The sequence below is a fragment of the Neovison vison genome, chromosome 5 (genome assembly GCF_020171115.1).
Source record: "Neovison vison isolate M4711 chromosome 5, ASM_NN_V1, whole genome shotgun sequence".
In the NCBI taxonomy this organism is placed as follows: domain Eukaryota; kingdom Metazoa; phylum Chordata; class Mammalia; order Carnivora; family Mustelidae; genus Neogale; species Neogale vison.
This window is the reverse complement of record NC_058095.1, coordinates 166,415,090-166,433,500: the sequence shown is the minus strand read 5'-3', so window position 1 is coordinate 166,433,500 and position 18,411 is coordinate 166,415,090. Positions and strand designations below refer to the sequence as shown.

Here is an 18,411-nt window from a genome sequence, read left to right as displayed (position 1 = left end):
CCTGAACCCCTCGTGCTCGGGAGCCTCGCTCTAGGCCGTATTGCCCTCGGGTTTCAGGTCTGTGTGGCTGTGGCGCGGCTGCGGGCCCTTGGAGAAGCAGCCCCTCTGGGCAGGAGCTTCCTGGCTGTCCTGGGCTCCGCAGGCCGAGGACGGGTTTGCGCTCTGCCACAGAGCTAGTCAGGAAAGTAGCCAGTTTGGCTAAAGCCTTGTGCGCATGGGGAGGCGTGGTGGGACGGGAAGCTGGACAGCTAGCACGTACCTGCAGAGCCCCCTCTGCACACCAGCCTCTGGCCGGGTGCTGGGAGTCGACCAGGAAGCCAGACTGTCCTGGGCGGCCAGTTGTGGGGCCAGGACCTCACCAGTCACCGCGCACAGCGAACCAGGCCTCCAGACAGGGCGCATGTCAGGGAGCTGCAGAGAAGCTGTCCGTCGGACACCAGAACTAGAAGGCACGTGGCAGGGCCAGCAAGGGCGTGAAGCCGCCTTCCCACCGGAGCGTGAAGGGTGGGCCGGCGTCAGCTTGGGAGCCGGAGGACGGCAAGTGGGAGCGTTTCAGATGGAGGCAAAGGACGGCAGGGAGCAGCCTCGCAGTTCCGAGACCAGCACTGGGGGGCGGAGGGCGTGGACAAGGGACAGGAGCTCCTGATTTCCAGCTGGGTGCCATGTGGCCGAGGACTGGCCATCGGGGTGCAGATGGAAGGGCAGGCCGCAGCTCCTGGGAAACTTCTTAAAAGACGACTGCTGTTTCCTTCCCTCCATCCTGCCCCCTGGGACACAGACGTGATGGCTGGAGCTCTAAGAGCCATTCTGGAATACGAGGATAATAGCCGGTTCGTGCACTGCTGAGCAAGGACAGCTTGGGTCGAGCTCACCTTTCTCTCCTTTTATTTTGTCGCTCCTCTTGATTTCCCGTCATGACGCATTTACCAAAAGCGACATACGGTGTGTGTTCATTCCCCGCTTTTGTTAAAGGGATTTGTGGCTGCTTGTCTGATCCACGAGCCCCTGTGGCTGTTCTGGGTCACCTAAGGTTGTGCACCTTGCCGCAGACGGTCTACGTCACGCATGGGTCTTGTACAAACCACACTTGCCCTGGTGCGACACGGCGACGGTTTGGACGATGCAGGGACGGGACCCGCTTGGTGCTCCCCGGTCATGCTACTTGCCATGTGGACGGGCCGTCCGGGAGTCAGAGACGTGTCCCAGCACCGCACTGAAACATCAGCAGAGAGAGGTTGAAGTTGTTTTAACCATATACTTATCTAACACAGTAGACCCCAAATAGTGTCCCTCCAACACGCGGTCTTCGTTTGCACATTATGGGTTTGGGCTCCTGCTCCTGATTCTGGGTATGCGGGACGCTGGAGCTGCTGCGAGAGCACAGGGCTGCGGGGTTGAGGGGTCGAGTGTGCGGGGTGGTGGCCGTGCTCGGGACCGGCTGTCAGCCCCCTGCCGGCTGGACCCTGTGCCGCCCAAGCGTCGCGCCAGGAGGGCGGCTTGGCCCCTGCAGGCCATGCTGGAGAAAGATCCCCCCTCGTGCCGCCCCCGTGGCTCCAGGAACAGCCGGGTCAGCAGAGCAGGGCCTCCCTGAGGGCTCCGACGGGCAGGACAGGGAGGCCCAGGAGCAGTGCCGCACGGCCGCCGAGAACGGGTCTGCAGACACAGGCCCGAGCCACGGGGCTGCTGCGAACGTCCACACAGGGCGCGGATGAGAACACAGGATGCGCTGTCTCCCCATTTGCTCCGCCCCGTGTCTCCCCGTCCAGGTGAGGAGCTGAGAGCACCGCCGCCGGCAGGCCTCCCTGGAGCGAGGTCGCAGGAAGCGGGGGCAGCCGGTGACGTCACACGGCCCCCCGCGACAAGGCTCCGGCTGCCACGTCGGTGGCTCTGGGCGGGGGATGCAGGCTGAGCACGGCGGTCGCCGGAGCTCACCTGCCAGGAGCCTGGGGGACACACCAGAGGGCAGGAAGTCCCCACGAGCCCCACTGCCAGCAGGAGGACAGGTGGGGCGCAGCACAGTGGGGCCTGGGAGAAACCCACAGCCAGCAAGCGGCCCGGAGGGGCTTGGGCCGACGCCGGGGGCACGGAGAGCCACCCCCGGGCACAAAGGGCCACCCTGAGAGCACAGAGGCCTGGCCCGAGGGTGGTGCCTGCCTGAGCCCCGCGTGGAGGCCAGAGTGGCGGGAGGTGTCCCCGGGGCGGTGCGGCGAGCGTTTCTGGGGCCGCGCACCACACAACCCGTGGACCCAGCTGGCGTTTCGCAAGAACCGAGTGTGTCCAACCCGAGAGCTGCCCTCAGCACCGCGGGGGCCCTCACCGTCCGTCGGTCCCACCACATGCCCCCCCACCGCCCCGCACCGACTCCTATGGGTGCTCCGGCTCCAGAGAAAGCCACCTGTCCCGTCTGGGATGAAGAGTCACTGCTCGCCGGTGCCCGGACACGGAATATTGTGCTTCTAGAGGATGTTCCCACAGGGGTTGGTGTCCTCGGGGACCTGCCTTGACCAGCAACTCCTGGGGTGGCCGTAGCTGGGGGGCTAACCCCTACACAGAACCCTACTGATGAGGCTGCTCCATCCCACCTTTGAACTCGGGCTCAGCTGCAGAAGGCCCCCGTGCGGGGGGCAACTGTGACCCTTCACAGAATGGGGGGCGGGTGACAGCAGGCGGGCTCACGGGGATGTCTTGCGACCCCCGCCTCTCGGGGCCGCACTCACACCCCCGTTCTCCCGTGGCCCAGGGTCCACCCCAGCTGCTCGTGTCCCGCAGGGGCCAGCCTGGCTGAGGGCCGGGCACGCGAGATGGTTCCTTTAGCTCTGTCCCCTGGCGACGGTGACACTCGGGAAGGGACTTGGTGCCGGGCACGGGGGCCAGCAGATGGACCCATTGTGTCCCACCATCTCCTCCAGAACCTCACTGACCGGAGTCTACTTCTGGATAAGCCGACCCGGGGAGACTTATCCAGAAGATAAGAGAAGGGGCTCCCCCTTCTCCCCATCCTGCCTCAGGCTCCCCCTCTGAGGCACACGTGAGGCCGCCCATCGGCGGCCAACAGCAAGAGATGGGAGCCGTAGCAGGGAAGGCAGTTTTCACCCGTGGGCCTTCCGCCCGTTCTCTGGTCCCCAGACCACGTCTGACCTCCGAACCCTTGCAGGGCGTGCCACTGCACCGAGCAAGGGGACAGCTGTCTGCGGCGGCCGAAGCCTCTGTCCAGGAGGGCCTCTGCCCCACGTGGCCCTCGGCCTTCTCTGACCGGCTCGGGGAACCTGCGTACCTGGTCACATTGATTTTCCGAACCTTGCGATACCCACTGTTTACCAGACACTCTGCCCAGCTTGTGACGTTTGGGGGCGTCTTCGTGCCCGAACTTTGAAACTTTGCTTAGCGAAGTTACGCAAAGCACAAACTGTGCGGGGGCGTTTGGAAAAGGCCCTGGCGGGTCTGGGCTGACCTGCCACGTTGTCTGAAGCACGTTGCTCCTCATGACCGCTTCGGCTGGGGGCGTGGAGCGCGCGGATGGGGACGGAGAGGGCTTGCCGCGTCTCTCCCACGGCCCCACCAGCACATCGAGCACGTCCGGGGTCCCTGCGCGGCCGTGTCCACACTGACTGAATGCCGGGGCTGGGGGCAGCCGCTCCCGGGAGCCCAGGAGCTGCTCAGGGGACGGCGGTGGCCCCGGCCGAGGCCAGCATGAGGCCAGGAGGGAGAAGCAGCCGCTAGGTCCACGCAGACATGTCCCTGCCCGGGAGAGGCTCAGAGAGGCTCCCCCCGGGGACGCATTTCCATGCTGTCTCAGCGCCGGGCCCCCCACCCCTCCCCGGGCCGTGGGCTGCCCGATCCCTGCTCCCAGCACCCAGTAGTTGCAGAGTCCTGAGCCGCACCGCAGCGATCAAGGAGGGACCCGCTGTGCCCAGGAACGGCCCATCGCGGTTCTGTTCATCCCCGGGGTCCAGACTCCTATCCCTCAAAAATAGCGTTTCCCGAAGCAGCTCCCCAGCCCGGCGAGGGAAAGACAGGGGCCTGCGTCCCGAAGAAACGTCTTCAGCTGAGCAAGAGGAAAGCAGCGCAGGGAACCGACCCGGACCGCGCTGTCCTGGACAGGAGACGGGCTCCGGACGCGCGGCCCGTGTGCGCACAAACGAGACACCAGCGGCTGCCTGTGGGTTTTGAGGGGGAATGACTTTAATGAGGGGCGGGGTCCCCCATGGGCGCCGGGGCTGTGGACTTGGCTTTCATGGATCTGTCGATCCACTTGAGGAAGTTGGTGACCTTGGTGTAGATCCCGTACTTCCCTTTGCGCGCACATCCTTCTCCCCAGCTGACGATGCCTGTGACGAAGTAGGTGTTCCCGAACCGGGTGACGTGGGGGCCCCCGCTGTCCCCCTGGCAGGCGTCCTCGAGCTTCGAGTCGTAGCCGGCGCAGAACATGTTCTGGGTGATGCTGAAGCTGCTGGACAGCTTGCACGTGTTCCTGTCCACGTACGGCACCTCCATCATCTTGAGGGTGCTGGACGGGCGGCCCTTCTCGTGGGTCTTCCCGAAGCCGCTGACGAAGCCCGTCTTCTGCGTCATGAGCGTGGACTCGGCCCAGTCCTTCTGGGGCAGGCAGGCGGGCGCCACGTTCATGCGGAAGGTGATGGGCGTCCTCAGCCTGATGACGGCGATGTCGAAGTCATAGGTCTCCCTGACGAAGCGGTTGTGCCTGATGACCATCTCCACCTCGTGTGCGACCTCGTCGCCTTCCTCCGTGTCCGTGTTCCGTTCGCCTGCGGGGGGCGCGGACACGGAGGGGCTCGGCTCGGGGCGGGCCGGGCGCTCCCCCACGGCGCTGCTCCGAGCGGCCCCCTCCGTCCGTCCGGGAAGTGGGGTGTAGCCACCGAAATCTGAGCAACAAGGCGGGGCTCAAAGCAAAGAATGAGCTCCAGGGTCGCTCCCTGGGGCGACCGCAGGCCACACTCCATAACCAGGGCCAGCCCGTCAGGCACACGTGTCCCGGGACTGCCAGGCCGCGGGGGCGCCAGCTCCGGACCAGGGACATGCCGAGTGTCAGTTCTCAGACGGGGAAAGAAAACACAAACTCAAAAGGTCTCATTAATACTTTTGAAATTGATGACACGTTGAAATACTCCTACCACCGTTTCGGATAAACCGGGTGGAGAGACCTCACTCGAGTCACTCCATCTGTCGGGAGAGCTACGGAGCGCAGCACGGCCGCGCTTGTGGCCGGCCTGCGAGAGGAGGACACGCGTAACAACACATGCTGGCCGCGCGCGGGGCCCTGGAAGCCTTCCTGGAGGAAGGGACGCGGAGGGGAGGCTCGCAACCCTGGGCCTGGACAGGCATGCGTCGGGGACACCCCCCTCCCCGCCCCGTGGCCCCCCCACCTGCGCCTCAGGGTCCCCTCTGTGAAATAGTGTTTCTGGCTAGTGGCTCCAGAGGTAAGGACGTGACAGGGGCCCCGCCAGGCGGGGGGGCAGGGGGTTGTGTGGCCACTTACCTACCCTCACCGTGAACTTCTTGGCCTGTTGGAGACAGTGAGCCGCCGTGAGGACGTAGTACTCGCTCAGGATGGTGCCTCCGCAGAAGCCCTCGTTCTCCTCGTTGACGAGCAGAGCCTGCGAGGGGCACCGCGGTCAGGTGGGGTTGGACGCCAGCTTCCTCTCCACATGCTCGTCGGGGCCGGGGCCTCCCCCTGCCGCCCTCCCCGCTGAGACCTGCAGACTGCCACGGCCTCCCTCTGTCGGGCTCGCGGTGGGGGTGCCCCGGGGGGGTCCCGTCAGGTTTGGGCAGCTCCTGCGCCCAGAGCAGACATTTGCTGAGGCCCCATGGAGGGCCCGGCATGGCAGGTGGGGACGGTTCTGCCGCGCTTCCGCGGTTTCTGCACCCAGACCACGGGCTCCGGGGTCAGAGCAGCCGCGTCCCCTCCAGGGCTCTCACAGAAACCTGATTTCCCATGTGAAAACCTTTGCTACGTGGCTATGAAATTCAACCAAGACCGGGCAGGCGCGTCTTCGGGGAGAAACTAACAGTATCTGGGGCAGGTCGTCCCCAAGGGGCCACAGAGGCCCCCATCAAGGGCAATGTCCTTGGAATCCACGGGCTCCCCCTGGAGGGGACCCTCCCCCTGGTGGGATGAGCACTGGGGGGCACGGCGGACAGCACCCCGTCCCCCAGAAAGCGGGGCAGCGAATGTGGAGACGGAGTGCCTGCCGCCTCTCCGGGAGAGTCCTCGGGGTGCGAGCCGGCCTTCCCAGCGGGGAGTGTCTGCCGGCCCGTGGGATAAGCAGCAGCCCGGGGCTTGGAGAAAGCCCTTGAAGACTGCTGTGATGTGCGGGAAATGACACAGACACCCTGTCTGTGCATGACCCTCGAACCCCTAAGCCAGCCTGGGTGGCCAGTGAGGGACCGTCTTCCTGTACCCGGACCCCAGCTCCTCCCCTAACCTGGAGGGAGGCCACGAGGCCGGGCTGGGGAGCAGGAGTCAGGGGGCCCCAGACAGGATTACCGCCGCCCACGCACATCCCCACACCCTCTCCGCCTACGGAGTGCCGTCCGGAGTCACGGCCTCGCCGCTGGGCTCTCGGGTCGGGGTGGGGGTGCTCCACCGGCTGCCCCCACGGAGCCGCATGTGCGCCTAATGGGGGTCCGTGTCCCGCACCAACTCCAGCTGGGGTGGCTTGGCTGGGCTCGCAGCCCTTCCTGGACCTGGACGTGCGCACGTCGGCAGAGCTGGTCTCCCGGCCCGCGCCCGCGCCCGCGCCGCACCGCACCCACGCCGCTCTCTCTGCATGCGCCCCGACCTCCGGATAGTTTCAGCAAATGCCCCCCGGTGCGGAGCTGTGAGTCGGGGCACGCTGCGCCCATTGTTGGGGTTTTGCTTGTAGGAGAAGCCGTGTTGGCTTGGGGTCCTGAGCGCTAAACCCTGAGTTAGGATTGCTAGATAGGACAGAGGACACCCAGTTCAACCCGAATCAGATAAACAGCAGTTTTGAGTGTCAACGCGTCCCACGTGGTCTTTGGGACACACTCACGTTAAAAACTGGTCCTCATTTATCTGAGGCTCCGAGCACAAGTCCCGTGTTGTTCTGTGCCAGATCGGGCGACCTTAGTCCAAATCAACAAGCGGAAAGGGGTTTTTTACCTCGGCAAACACACGATGCACATTCTCCAAATCACTCCCTGCCCGGCAAGGGTTTACATGTAGCAAGGAAACGAGGACAGCGAGTTTCCCGCCGTGGTCGGAAGAGCCAGCCGAGGGCTTGGCGCCACCGGGCAGCCCCCCCACCCCAACCCCCGGCTGACCCGAGCCTGCAGCCAGAGCTGGTCGGGGTCACAGAACTATGTCTTCTGTCTGTCTGTCTTTCATGGGTGCACAGTGAGGGGTGGACGGGGGTGGGGGACAGGGCCCGCTTTACATCTCTGCACCGTCCACCTCGGAGCCAGAGGGATGTGCCCCTGCCTGTGCCGCCCAGGCCCGCTGCATGGTCACCTGCCAGGGGCATTCGCCGTCTTTGCAGTCCTGCCCGCCCACGATCCGGATCACGCTGCTCGAGTCCTCCCCGGGGCTGCCGTCTGTCTCGTTGAACGGCAGCAGCAACAGGGTGCTCTGGGTGGCGGGCAGGTCCCCGGGGTCGTACTGTTCCTGCATGCCGGCCTCGGCCTCTGAGGGACCCTGGCCACCGTGGTCAATCACGGACCTTTTACTGCGCCCCGTCGTGGTTTTGCCGCAGGGGAAAGGCTCTGGAAGGACACGGGCTGGCTTCAGCAGGGCGAGACCCTCCCTGTCCCACATGCGCAGCTCTCCCAACCCGACCTGGAGGAGGGTGTGGGAGCAGAGCGGACCCCTGAGAGCCCGGGTTACACGACAGAGGCCACGGCCACAGGGCGGGGACATGCCCACCTTCTGGAACGCCCGAGACTCAGCACCCCGACCAGAGCTGTGGGTAGACGGGGTGCCCGGCTTTGAGGAGCACGGGAGGCCCCCGGGAGGCCCCGGGAGAAGCAGGTGGAGTTAAGGGAGAGGGGCAGCCTCTCAGAAGCTCTGGCCCAGGGGGGTCCCCGGTGCGGCGGGGGTCCTGCTGGTGTCCCCTCCCTAGGCTGTGCCCTCTGAGAGCCTCCAGGCCAGACTCAGGGCCCTGCTTCCATCACAGAAAAGGAAACTAAAGCCCATCGCTGCGCCTGGACGACCGATGAATCCGTGGCTCCCCTTGCGGCTCTCTGCACCCGCCCTGCCACGTCCCCGGCCCTGAGAGTCAGCCCATGCTGCCCCGCACCCACTGCGACTCCCAGCCTCCCGGGGCAACGGGGCATGCCAAGGTCACAGGCAGGTCACGGTGCTTCAGGGTTGGCTGGGAGCCAGGCACCACCCCCGTCTTCACCGGTACCTGGGGAGTTAGGCAATCCCGCTGGCCCGTTCCTCAGACGGTTCCCAGAAACCCTGAGTCTGTCCCACCCCTCGTGGCCCCCCGGAAACGGCCGGCCCGCCCACTCCTACCTGTGGAGACGCAGGACTTGCCGTTGTCTGCGAGGACGTAGCCACTGGCGCAGGAGCACACCACGGAGCTCTGCTCCTCCCTGCAGAACTGCTCACAGCCCCCGTTGTCCACACTGCAGAGCTTCCGCATGGCTGCGGGGGAACCGAGGCTGCGCCAGGCCCGGGGACGGATGGCAGCTCCAGCCGCCCAGCCGCCCACCCCACAGTGGACCTGCCAGCTGGAGCGAGGGACTGAGCCCCTCAGTGGCGCCCAGGCTAACAGGATGGGTGTCCAGAGCAGGCCAGGGGCCGGGGACCACCCCTCCGTGTCCACACCGATCCCGCCCCGCCGCTCCCCGGACCACGTGGGGACGGCACAGCGTCTGCAGGGCCCCGGGCGCCAGACCTCCAAGAGATCCTGCAGAAACCTCAGCGCACCCTGGGTGGGCCCTAGAGGCTAGCAGGTCTCAAGTTCAGCCCTCAGAAGGGCATGCGCCCTGCCCCACAGCCGCGAGCCCCGTGCACACAGCCTCGGCAGGAGGACGGGCCAGGGAAGGGTGCTCAGGCCGAGCGGGGGCGGGCAGGGCGGCTGCGAGCCCGTCCACGGAGGCTGGAGGATCCCCCACGATGTAGAGGGGCAGGGACGCATCTCAGAGCCTGGGGTCTGGGCGGGGGTGTGCATTAGACTCCTGGCCCATCAGGGGACGCTCTCAGCACGGAGAACCTGTGGGGCTTCGGGGGCATCGAGGCTAGGCCGAGGGGGTCCCCCGTGGGGTGGCCTGCTGTCTCCAGCACACATGCCACCCCCGACCCTCACCTCACATCCCCGATGCTGCCATGGCCGACTATGTCATGTTCCACCATTGGGGTTTTGGTGGCAAAATAATGACAGTGAGAAGACCCTCGTTAGTGCCACTTTGGAGAACACGCACGGTGGCCCGGGGCTGTGCCGCGTGGTGAGCGGCAGAGTTGGCGCGGGCGGGCCCGGCGGGGACGAGCCCACAGAGGCCCGAGCTCAGGGCCCATTCTGCAGATCACGAAGGTCCTCTCCTTGGGGGAAACCGGCTAACGCAGATCTAATGTTTATTAAATTAATCACCGAATCAGGAAAACTCTCAGTGACTTTTCCATGTAGAATGCATTGAAGGTATCATGTTTCTAAAACGGGACGATCCCGGAATTTGGAATTGACGTTCGTACTAAGAGAAGTGAGTGGAAGGTGGTGACCCAGAGCCACTGCCGGGACCGCAAAACCGTAGCTGGCGTGGGGTGGGGGGCGCCGGGAGAGAGTAGCCCCTCGGAGTTACGGGCCCCGTGCTCCACAAGCGTGCCACGGCCTCTCAGAGGAAGAGACGTGGCTGTGTGTCTGTCACCTAGAGCCGAGCACCGTGGGCCACTTGGTCTCTGCTGGCCCCACAAGGGCACAGCGCATGGGGGCGTAGACTCGAACCTACGAGCTGGGCTCCTTCCCTCGTTCCTGCCCCGCCGGGCAGCCCGCGCTGAAGGGACCCTGGGAAGAGAACTCACAGAGTTCGCAGTTTTTGCCTTCGTAGCCTTCCAAGCAGGCGCACGTGTACTCGCCGAGGCCGTCTTTGCAGCGGCCCTCGTTCTGGCAAGGGCTGCTCTCGCACTGGTCACCATCTGCAGAGACGGGGTTTGCGAACCTGAGCTGGCCGGCAGCTCCCACGGCCATGGAAATGGCTTTGCTGTGTTGATCTTGGCACGCGCCGTTCGGATGGCTTGAATAAACCCGACATCCCTCCTGTCTCCCCGTAAGCGTCTCCCGTCTGGACCTCATTTTACGCCTATCTTCTGCGGCTCTAGCTACGTGATGCTCTGATCTACCCGGGCTGTTGATAAGCTTTTCTGTTTCTGCTGGGAAATCTGACGCTGTGTTGTCAGCAGCATGAGGGGCTCGGGGCTGGGGACCGTGTGGGACCGGCTGGGAGGTCAGAGGGCAGGGGTTGCCGGACACCCGCTGCCAGGCTCAGCACTGACAAGACCCGTGTTTGGGGCCCTTCCCACACGGTCTGGAGGAAAAGCGAGTGCAAAGGTTATGGTCCAGCACGAACACGGGGCATCACGCTTCTCCGTGCCCGCGGACGATGTGTTTTAGAGACAGGTCCGTGGGCATTTTGAGCAATTGGGGAGAGTGTTACCAGAATATAACACGACTCGTGATCTGGGCCGTTTCACAAGCCACACAAGTCCACCTCCTTAGACCCTGTTCTTTGTTTCTGCCTAATTCCCTGGATTAAGAAAATTATCATCGAGTTTGGCACTCTGCAAGTGAGAGTGAACTAATTAAGTGTACATTTAAGTAAATAACAAAACTAGAATTAGCATGAAGTCAAAAAAATGATTTCACAATATCTATTATGAAAACACAGAGAGGGAAAGTCTCAGGTAAGTCAGAAATAAGCAGGAACGGAAAGGAAATTGAGGAAGAATTTTCAAACTCAAATACGATTTCTCCGTATTTCAGTATCCAAACGAACCCCACCCAATAGCAGAATAGAAGGCACCTTACCTGCATATTTATTCCAGAATTCAGTCTAAAAGGGGAAAGAAGATTTTAAAATACGTTAGGGAGAACAGCGACGTCTCACACGACCCCCGCGCTCAGCCTCGGTAGGACCCTTTGCCAAGCGGAGCCTTTCCCTGGTGCCTTCGCTCTGGGGCTCCTCGGCCTGTGAGGGACGCTCAGGCCTGCCGCGACTGACAGATGGGCCTGCCGCCACCCTAGAGGCACCGGCTCTGCTGAGCTTGGAAAATCTATGTCCAAGTTCATCGCCAAGGAATGGATTGTACCAGAAATGGTTTACTCGGTCTGCTACAGCCACGTCGGCCAACGAGTGGTTCTGAGTGAACTTATCTGTGTCAGAGTCAGTCAGGGGTCGGATGCTTGGAGAACGCTCATGGTAAATTGAGGAAATGGTAACCGGTCCTTAGATTAAAAGAGGCCACCAAAAGCCTGTATCACACTAAGAAATGTTCATGGTCTGAAAAATCCATTTTGCTGCGTTCGTAGTTGAGCAGACAGTGTCCCCCCTCCCAACTTCAGGTGTGACCTCAGAATGTGGAAATAGGGTGTGGCCGATGAGATTAAGGCTGGGGAGGAGAACCCCGGCTCAGGGCCGCCCCTGAGCGCTCAGGAGAGACGGAGCGGGCACGAGAGCCACGTGTGCAGACAGCAGAGGGCTGAGGGCGGAGTCCACGAGGCCAGGAGGGCCCAGGCCGGCAGGCAGCGCCCGACACTCAGGGAGGGGCGCCGAGCTCGCGCTCCCGCAGACCTCCGGAGGGAACCTTTCCACTCTCAGTGCTTGAGGCCCGGCTCCTGGGCGCCCGGGGGAGCTACGCTTGCCCAGAACCGAGGTCGGAATGACCCCACAGAACCTCCGGGGCACGGGCTCTGTTGCTGCCCTGAGTGCACATTGTACGTCGTTAGCGGATAACCGAAAGGAAACGTTTCAAACTAAAGAGTAAAGGTCTCCTCGGGGCTCCTGGGCAGCTCAGTCGGTCAAGCCTCTGACTCCTGATCTCAGCTGAGGTCTTGATCTCAGGGTCCTGAATTCAAGCCCTGCGTTGAGCTCTGTGCTTGGAGCCCATTAAAAAATGTATAGACGGGGCTGGGGTGCGCCTTGGGGGTTCCATGGGTTAAGCCTCTGCCTTCGGCTCAGGTCATGATCTCAGGGTCCTGGGATCGAGTCCCACGTCGGGCTCTCTGCTCAGCGGGGAGCCTGCTTCCCTCTCTCTGCCTGCCTCTCTGCCTGCTTGTGATCTCTCTCTTTGTCAAATAAATTTTAAAAATCTTAAAAATATATATACATAATATATCTGTATAGTTAAGAGCGAATGCCTCCCTAAGTCCCCACACCTCTAAAGCCTGCAGCCTTGCACGTACTAAAGGCATAAGGTGCACTTTGGAATTCCTGGAAGGTTCTTCATGATGGTTTGTAATTCTTGACCTAACAGGAAGAATGTATAACCCTGTGTTCAATATTGCTTCCCTGGAGCTCTGGCTTCTGTGGGAAGGTTGTGTCTCATGGGCAGCCGTTCTCATGGGCTCGAATAAGACTCTATTCCTTTCCATTTTTAAAGGGCTTGTTCATTTTGTGCCGACGCCTGCTAACACCTTGATTTGGACTCACGGCCTCTGGGGCTGTGAGAGTGAATTCTGGTCACTCTGTGGGGCAGCCCAGAAGCCTCTGGAAACTCAGACGCTGTCTCTTTAGATTCCAGTGAGAAAAGAATCACACAGCAAAAATGGCTGTTTTGGTGTATAAGCCTGTGAAATCCAACGCAGGCCCAGTTGTGTCCCGCCAGTGGTGTGGTCAAGACACAGCCGCTCCAGCCCCCGACATTCACAGCCCGTAGCTGCGGCCCCCCAGGCCCACAGATGTGCTCTTGGTCCCGGCCACGGCATCTGAGCGTCTCGCACCACCTGCGAGGGGGACTAGCTCCTTCACTGGGACACCCCGGCCCCGAGGGCACAGCGGCGTGTCGCCTCCCTGATTGGAAGGCTGCCGGTCGGCCCAGCGGCCACGGCTGCTCGTCCGGGGTGATGCTGACGGGAGTCAAGACAGGCGTTCGCACCCAGGCATCCGTGTGAGCAGGTGCACACTCAGGAGTGGGGTTGCGGGGTCAAAGGGCAGCAGCGTCCGGGTCCCGTCCGTGGTTTCCAGCCTGCGGTGGCGTTCGAGCCCCCATGAGGGCCCAGCAGGCCGCGGGAGCTGTGCGCACTTGCCCACTGTGCGTCCCTGGGACGTGTCTGGTCACATCTTCTGCTCCGTGTGGCCCGCTGGTCACTGGCATTCTGCCGCTGGGCTGGGCGAGTTCCTCATATCCTCTGAGTTCAGATCCTCTGCCGGTGTGCGGTCGGCAAGCATCTTCTCCGTTAGTAGCTTGTGTCTTTATTCTTCAAGATTTCCCACAGAGCAAGTCTCAAATCTTGAGTAAACCTAATTAACCTGTTTTCTGTTTATGGGTCATGGTTTTGGTGTGTCTAAGAAATATTGCCTAATGCCATATCATGACCATTTCCTCCCTGAAGGTTTGTGTTCTACCTTCCGATCTAGGGTAATTCTGAGTTAGTTTTGTACACGCAGGCCGCGATGGGAGTTGTTCCAACACCATCAGTTGAAAAAGACAATTCTTCCTTCACTGGGTTGCTTATGAACGCTTGGCAAATATCATCAGCCTTATTTTTGTGGGTCCGTTTAGGGACTTCATAGTCTGTCCCACCAATCTATGTGTCTGTCCCTTTCCCGGAACACACACTAATGGCTCTGCGGTCAGTGTGACTTCATGGGGCGTCTGTAAGGCATGGACTGTGACTCCTTCTCTTTCTCAGACTTGTTCCAGCTGCTCTGATGTCTTCGCTTCTCCGTATTTCCACATCTGGATCCAGCTTGTCTCTATCTGAGGGGATGTTCACCGACGGTGCCTTAACTAGGCAGGTGCCCACGTCCGTTATGACGGCGGCCGTGCATGTGGGCAAAGGCCGCCAGGCTCCATGTCCCCGTGTGCGGCCCAACCCACGGAGGTGCGGCCGAGGCCTTGAATCGTTTCTTAAATGAACATCTTACATTGTAGCGTTGGCTTAACGAGACCTCCGGACGGCCTCACGACCCTCCCACCGGACGGCACCACAGCCGGCCCTCAGTGCCCCCACCGCCCCCGCGGGACAGCTCGGGGGGCCTGGGCTGCTCGCTGTCCCTGGCAGGGGCCCGGGCCGGCCTCCACACAGGGGCGCAGCGGCAGGACGCCCGCGCACCAGCCCTTACCGTCTTGGCGGTGTCCTCGAAGACTTCTCGGGCCTCCTCGAAGGAGCACGTCTCCTCCATGCACTCTCTTTCCAGGTTCCCTTTCTTCATCTCTTCCAGAAACGAGTTTGCCCTGCGGACGCGCCCCAGGACGCTGCTGGCGCGCTCCGGGCTGAGGAACACTAGTGGACAGGGAGGGCCGTGTCTCCCGGAGGGCCTCGGCAGCCTGCTCTCCCCCGCACCAGGCCGGATCTGCTCTTCCCCACGCAGCAAGACTGCCCCCTCCTCGTGGCCTGCTCCCTGGTGACCGCAAAGTGACCAGGCCCCAGGCACCTTCTGTGTGGAAGTCCACGCGCCCCGCCGCGCCGCCCCCAGCCTCTTGCCTGTCCTCCAGAGCTTCACGTGGCCGCGCACGCCCTCCCTCACCTCTCCTTGCTCTGGAGTTCGGGGCTGCCGCCTGCTGCAGCCCCCGCCTGCACCCAGCCCCCCAGGGCTCAGATCCCGTTAAGGCGGGAGCGGCAGGGCTGCGGTGAGCACAGTTCTGCAGTCCCGGGACACGCACGCACGCACACGCACACGCACGCACGTACACGCGCACACACACGCACGTACACACGCACACACACGCACGCGCACACGCACGTACACGTGCACACTTTCAAGAAAAAGTACTTGTTACAACATTTTTACTTGATTTCGGTTCCATTTCACTTCAAAACCCACTGAATCGGTCTGTGACTCTCGAAAGACCCCGGCCCGCCCGCTGAAATGTCCTGGACCCGAGCGCCTCGGGCTGTGGCTCTCCGCTCTCCCCTCCACTGTGCCGCTCTCCCTGGAGGCCGGGGCGCCCGGACGCTTTCTCGCCCGCACTCCCCTCTCTGCCTTCCTTCCTGCCCTCTCAGAGGCGGCCTCCAGTTGCCGTCTGGGTCCCGGTCTCCCCGTGGGCAGGCCCTCAGCTCAGAACGCCTCCCCGCACGCAGCACCGGACCCTGGACCGGGGGCGCTCGGCCGCCGCGCCTCGACGCAGCTGGCTCCCCTGCTCCTTAAAGCTGGCCGGGGGCCCCGGGTGGCTCGGTTGGTTGGGCAGCTGCCTTCGGCTCGGGTCGTGATCCCGGAGTCCCAGGACCGAGTCCCGCATCGGGCTCCCGGCTCCGCCTCTCACGCTCGCTCTCACTTGCTCTCTCGCAAATAAATAAATCTTAAAAATAAATAAATAGATAAAGCTGGCAAATGGGGCTCACCTGCCCGCGTCTCTGAGTTGCGTTCGCTTGAGGCGGGTACACGCTTAGCGCTCGATAAATGTTCGCTTCACTCCCAGCTCAGGTTGCTTTCCCGCCCGAGGCAATGTGGGCGTCACCCCAAGTTTGACGCCAAACCTGAACTTGTCTGTGGATGCCCCTTCACCCCAGAGGTCTGCCCGCTCCTGAGCTCGTGGGTCCCTCCCCGCTTCCATCTTCTCACTTCCCACCGCCTCCATGGCCCCGCACACAGGGTCCCCTCCGCCTGTCCCACCTGACCCTCTCATCCAGGGCATGAACAGCCCCCGGGCCTCCGCCTGCCCCAGGGCCACTGCTCCCCTGCCCTCTCCTCTGGCTTGGTTCTGCTTCCCCTTTACTCGGCCTCTTCTCTCTGGGCAGCCTGGAAGGTGCAGAAAACCCAGCTCTCTCCAGCCTTGAATCAGGCACCCTGTGCCCCTGCCCAAGCCAGCCCGATGGGGGAGGCTTCCATCTCATTCTCTTTCTGCCACTGAAGCTCCTCTCTGCTGTGACCCCCGGGCCCCCCAGCTCGCTCTGGCCGTGGCGGGGGGCACGTATCTCTTGGTCTCTCCCTCCTTCTCTGTCCATGAGCTTCTGTGTGTGACCCCTGGTCTGCCGTCTGACTCCCCACCTGCACCTGGCGCCGGGCTGCCCTTGGCTGAGGCCACCAGGCCTGGCCATGTCATACCACGGGAGGCCCCTGTGCCTCACTGGATTTGGGGCATCAGCTGCCCCCCGCCCCCTTCTTCTCCCTGAGGGCCATCTCTGCAATGCGCAGGGCAAAGGGAAGCTTACCGCTGCCACCAGGGAGCAGGAGGCCTGCCAGGGAGACGCCGAGCAGAACAAGACACAGCGGGCCCGCCATGGTACGGCCGAGGACAGTGCGTCCGTCCTGCCGTGCTGGGTCCCCGGGGCAAGGTTCAGTCGCCCTGGCTCTAGGCAGCTGGTGGCCTTTCTCTTATCACTGCTTCCTGATTGGAGCCTGGGCTGCAAGGGGGCTGGGGGCAGGTGACCCCGTGGGCTGTGGCCACCCTGTCGCTGGGGCCCAGGGAGGTCCCGGGAGTTCATCCTCATCACTTACGGCACGCGGGGGCACAGGGACTGTAAGGAGACGATGAGCGTCATTTCCTAGCTTCCAGATGTTTCGTCTGCTCTGGGTTCATCCTTAAGAGCATGACGAGAGCCGAGTGTCATTGCCCGTCTGTCCTCTGGGGGTAGACGGTCAGCTGCGGCCGCCTGACACCCACGTGGGCCTCGAACCGGGACCCGCTCATGGCCTCTGTCTCTAGGTGGTGTCCGCAGTGCACAGAGCCCCAAGGGGGTCCTGGTCCCCATTCCGCCCGCACATCAGACTGGTCCCCTCCCCCCCAAGTCCAAGGGCTCCAAGGGGCAGGCGTGTGCATCTGGGCCATGGGCTCCTGCACACACACTTCAGGGAGGACCTCCCCTGCCCACCGCGGCCCGTGCCAGTCAGATGAGTCAGCCCGAGCTCTCCGCCCAGGCACCAAGCTGTGGAGGCACCTGCAGGCGCGCAGACGGGCGGGGGCCCCAGCTCCTGACCAGGGCTTCGCCTCGCACACCCTCCAGGGGGGGCCTCACAGCACATCTGCTTCTCTCTCACAGCAAGGCCTGTCTGGCCACTGGGAGGGGACAGGAGGACCAGCTACCCCCGGCCTGTCCGCAGCCCCTCGGGAGGCACCCGACGAGCCCACTGCCCGCAGTACGTGGGGGCCTCCCCTGCTTGGCTTTCACCCTGGGGCGGTCCCACACCAGGGGCTCATGCCCTGGGGACACACGGCAGCACCTGGAACAGCTCAGGTCTGTGCCCGTGGGAAGCAGCTCAGCCCATGGTGGTCAGGCTGGGGAGGGAGGCGTGCAGGCTGCACACTGGGTAAAGGGCCCCTTGGCGGGGAGGTGGGGGGTGGGGAAGAGACAGGGAGAGAGACAGGGGCAGAGAGAGACAGAGACAGGGAGAGAGAGAGAGATAGACAGAGACTGAGACCGGGGCAGAGACGGGCAGAGAGGGACATAGACAAGGAGACAGAGGGACAGAGACAGGGTCAGAGACAGAGACAAGGAGAAAGAGGGAGAGAGACAGGGACAGAGACAGGGCCAGAGAGGGCAAGAGACCACCGTGCACCACAGCGCCCGGGACGCCCGATGCATTCTGCACATGGCGAGTGGCCACCGACGCCCACGGTCGCCCGGACGTCAGCCTCACTCCGTGTGTGTCTGCCGGCTCCTGCTCTGTCCCAGGGTCTGCAGCGGTGTCGGGCACACAGCAAGTGCTCAGCAAACTGGACAGACTGAAGGCGCCAGGGCCAGGGCCGGTCTGCGGGGCCATGGCCGCTCCATGCAGAACCAGGGCCCCGGAGAGCCTGCAGGGGAGACACAGCCTGTCTCTCTGTGTGCGATGTGGTCCCTGATGCGTTCCGCGTGCTGGGAGACCGGGTCTGGGTGAGCCCCTCCCTGTCCCCAACCCCCAGGGGACGCTCGAGGACGTGAGACCCATGCGCAGAAGAGGGAGGTGGGGGTAGCCAGCCACGTGGGGCTCGTCGGGTGGGCTCGACTCCAGCGATTGTCCGGCGTCGCTGGCTACCCGTGCCGTGGCAGCTCTGCGAAGCGGGGGCCGGCACCCCCCACCGATGGCTGGGGAGACCGAGGCAGAGCCAGCAGCCCCAGGAGCCCTTTTAGCCCTGTGTGCGTCTGGGTGGGCTCCCGGGGTAGCCCTTCAGCCCAGCTCCCTTTTCTTTCCCCAGAGGCTGAGCTCCCCTCAGCGTCCGCAGCCCGAGCCGCGCATCGGAGGACGCCAGCGGCTCGCAGACGGGCTCCCCCGGCGTGACATGACAGAGCCCTCCCAGGAGCCTCCTTTCACGTGCTCGGGACCCGTCCTGGTGACTCGAGTCAGGGCTCCCAT

At 63.2% G+C, this 18,411-nt stretch overlaps 1 protein-coding gene across 2 annotated transcripts; it reads right to left on the bottom strand.

The window, feature by feature from the left end:
* Nucleotides 1–4,182: 4,182 nt before the first annotated feature.
* Nucleotides 4,183–16,359, bottom strand: LOC122907902 (coagulation factor X-like). 2 transcript variants are annotated; one of them, XM_044250703.1, is made up of 8 exons: nt 16,290–16,359; nt 14,260–14,420; nt 11,004–11,028; nt 10,001–10,114; nt 8,495–8,626; nt 7,490–7,740; nt 5,498–5,615; nt 4,183–4,766 (listed from the first exon to the last, which is right to left on the bottom strand). In XM_044250703.1, the coding sequence occupies exons 1-8, from the start codon at nt 16,357–16,359 to the stop codon at nt 4,183–4,185; spliced, it is 1,455 nt and encodes a 484-aa protein (XP_044106638.1). The 2 variants fall into 2 exon arrangements, with proteins under 2 accessions (XP_044106638.1, XP_044106639.1); XM_044250704.1 differs by having other exon boundaries at nt 4,647–4,766; nt 5,508–5,615.
* Nucleotides 16,360–18,411: the final 2,052 nt, after the last annotated feature.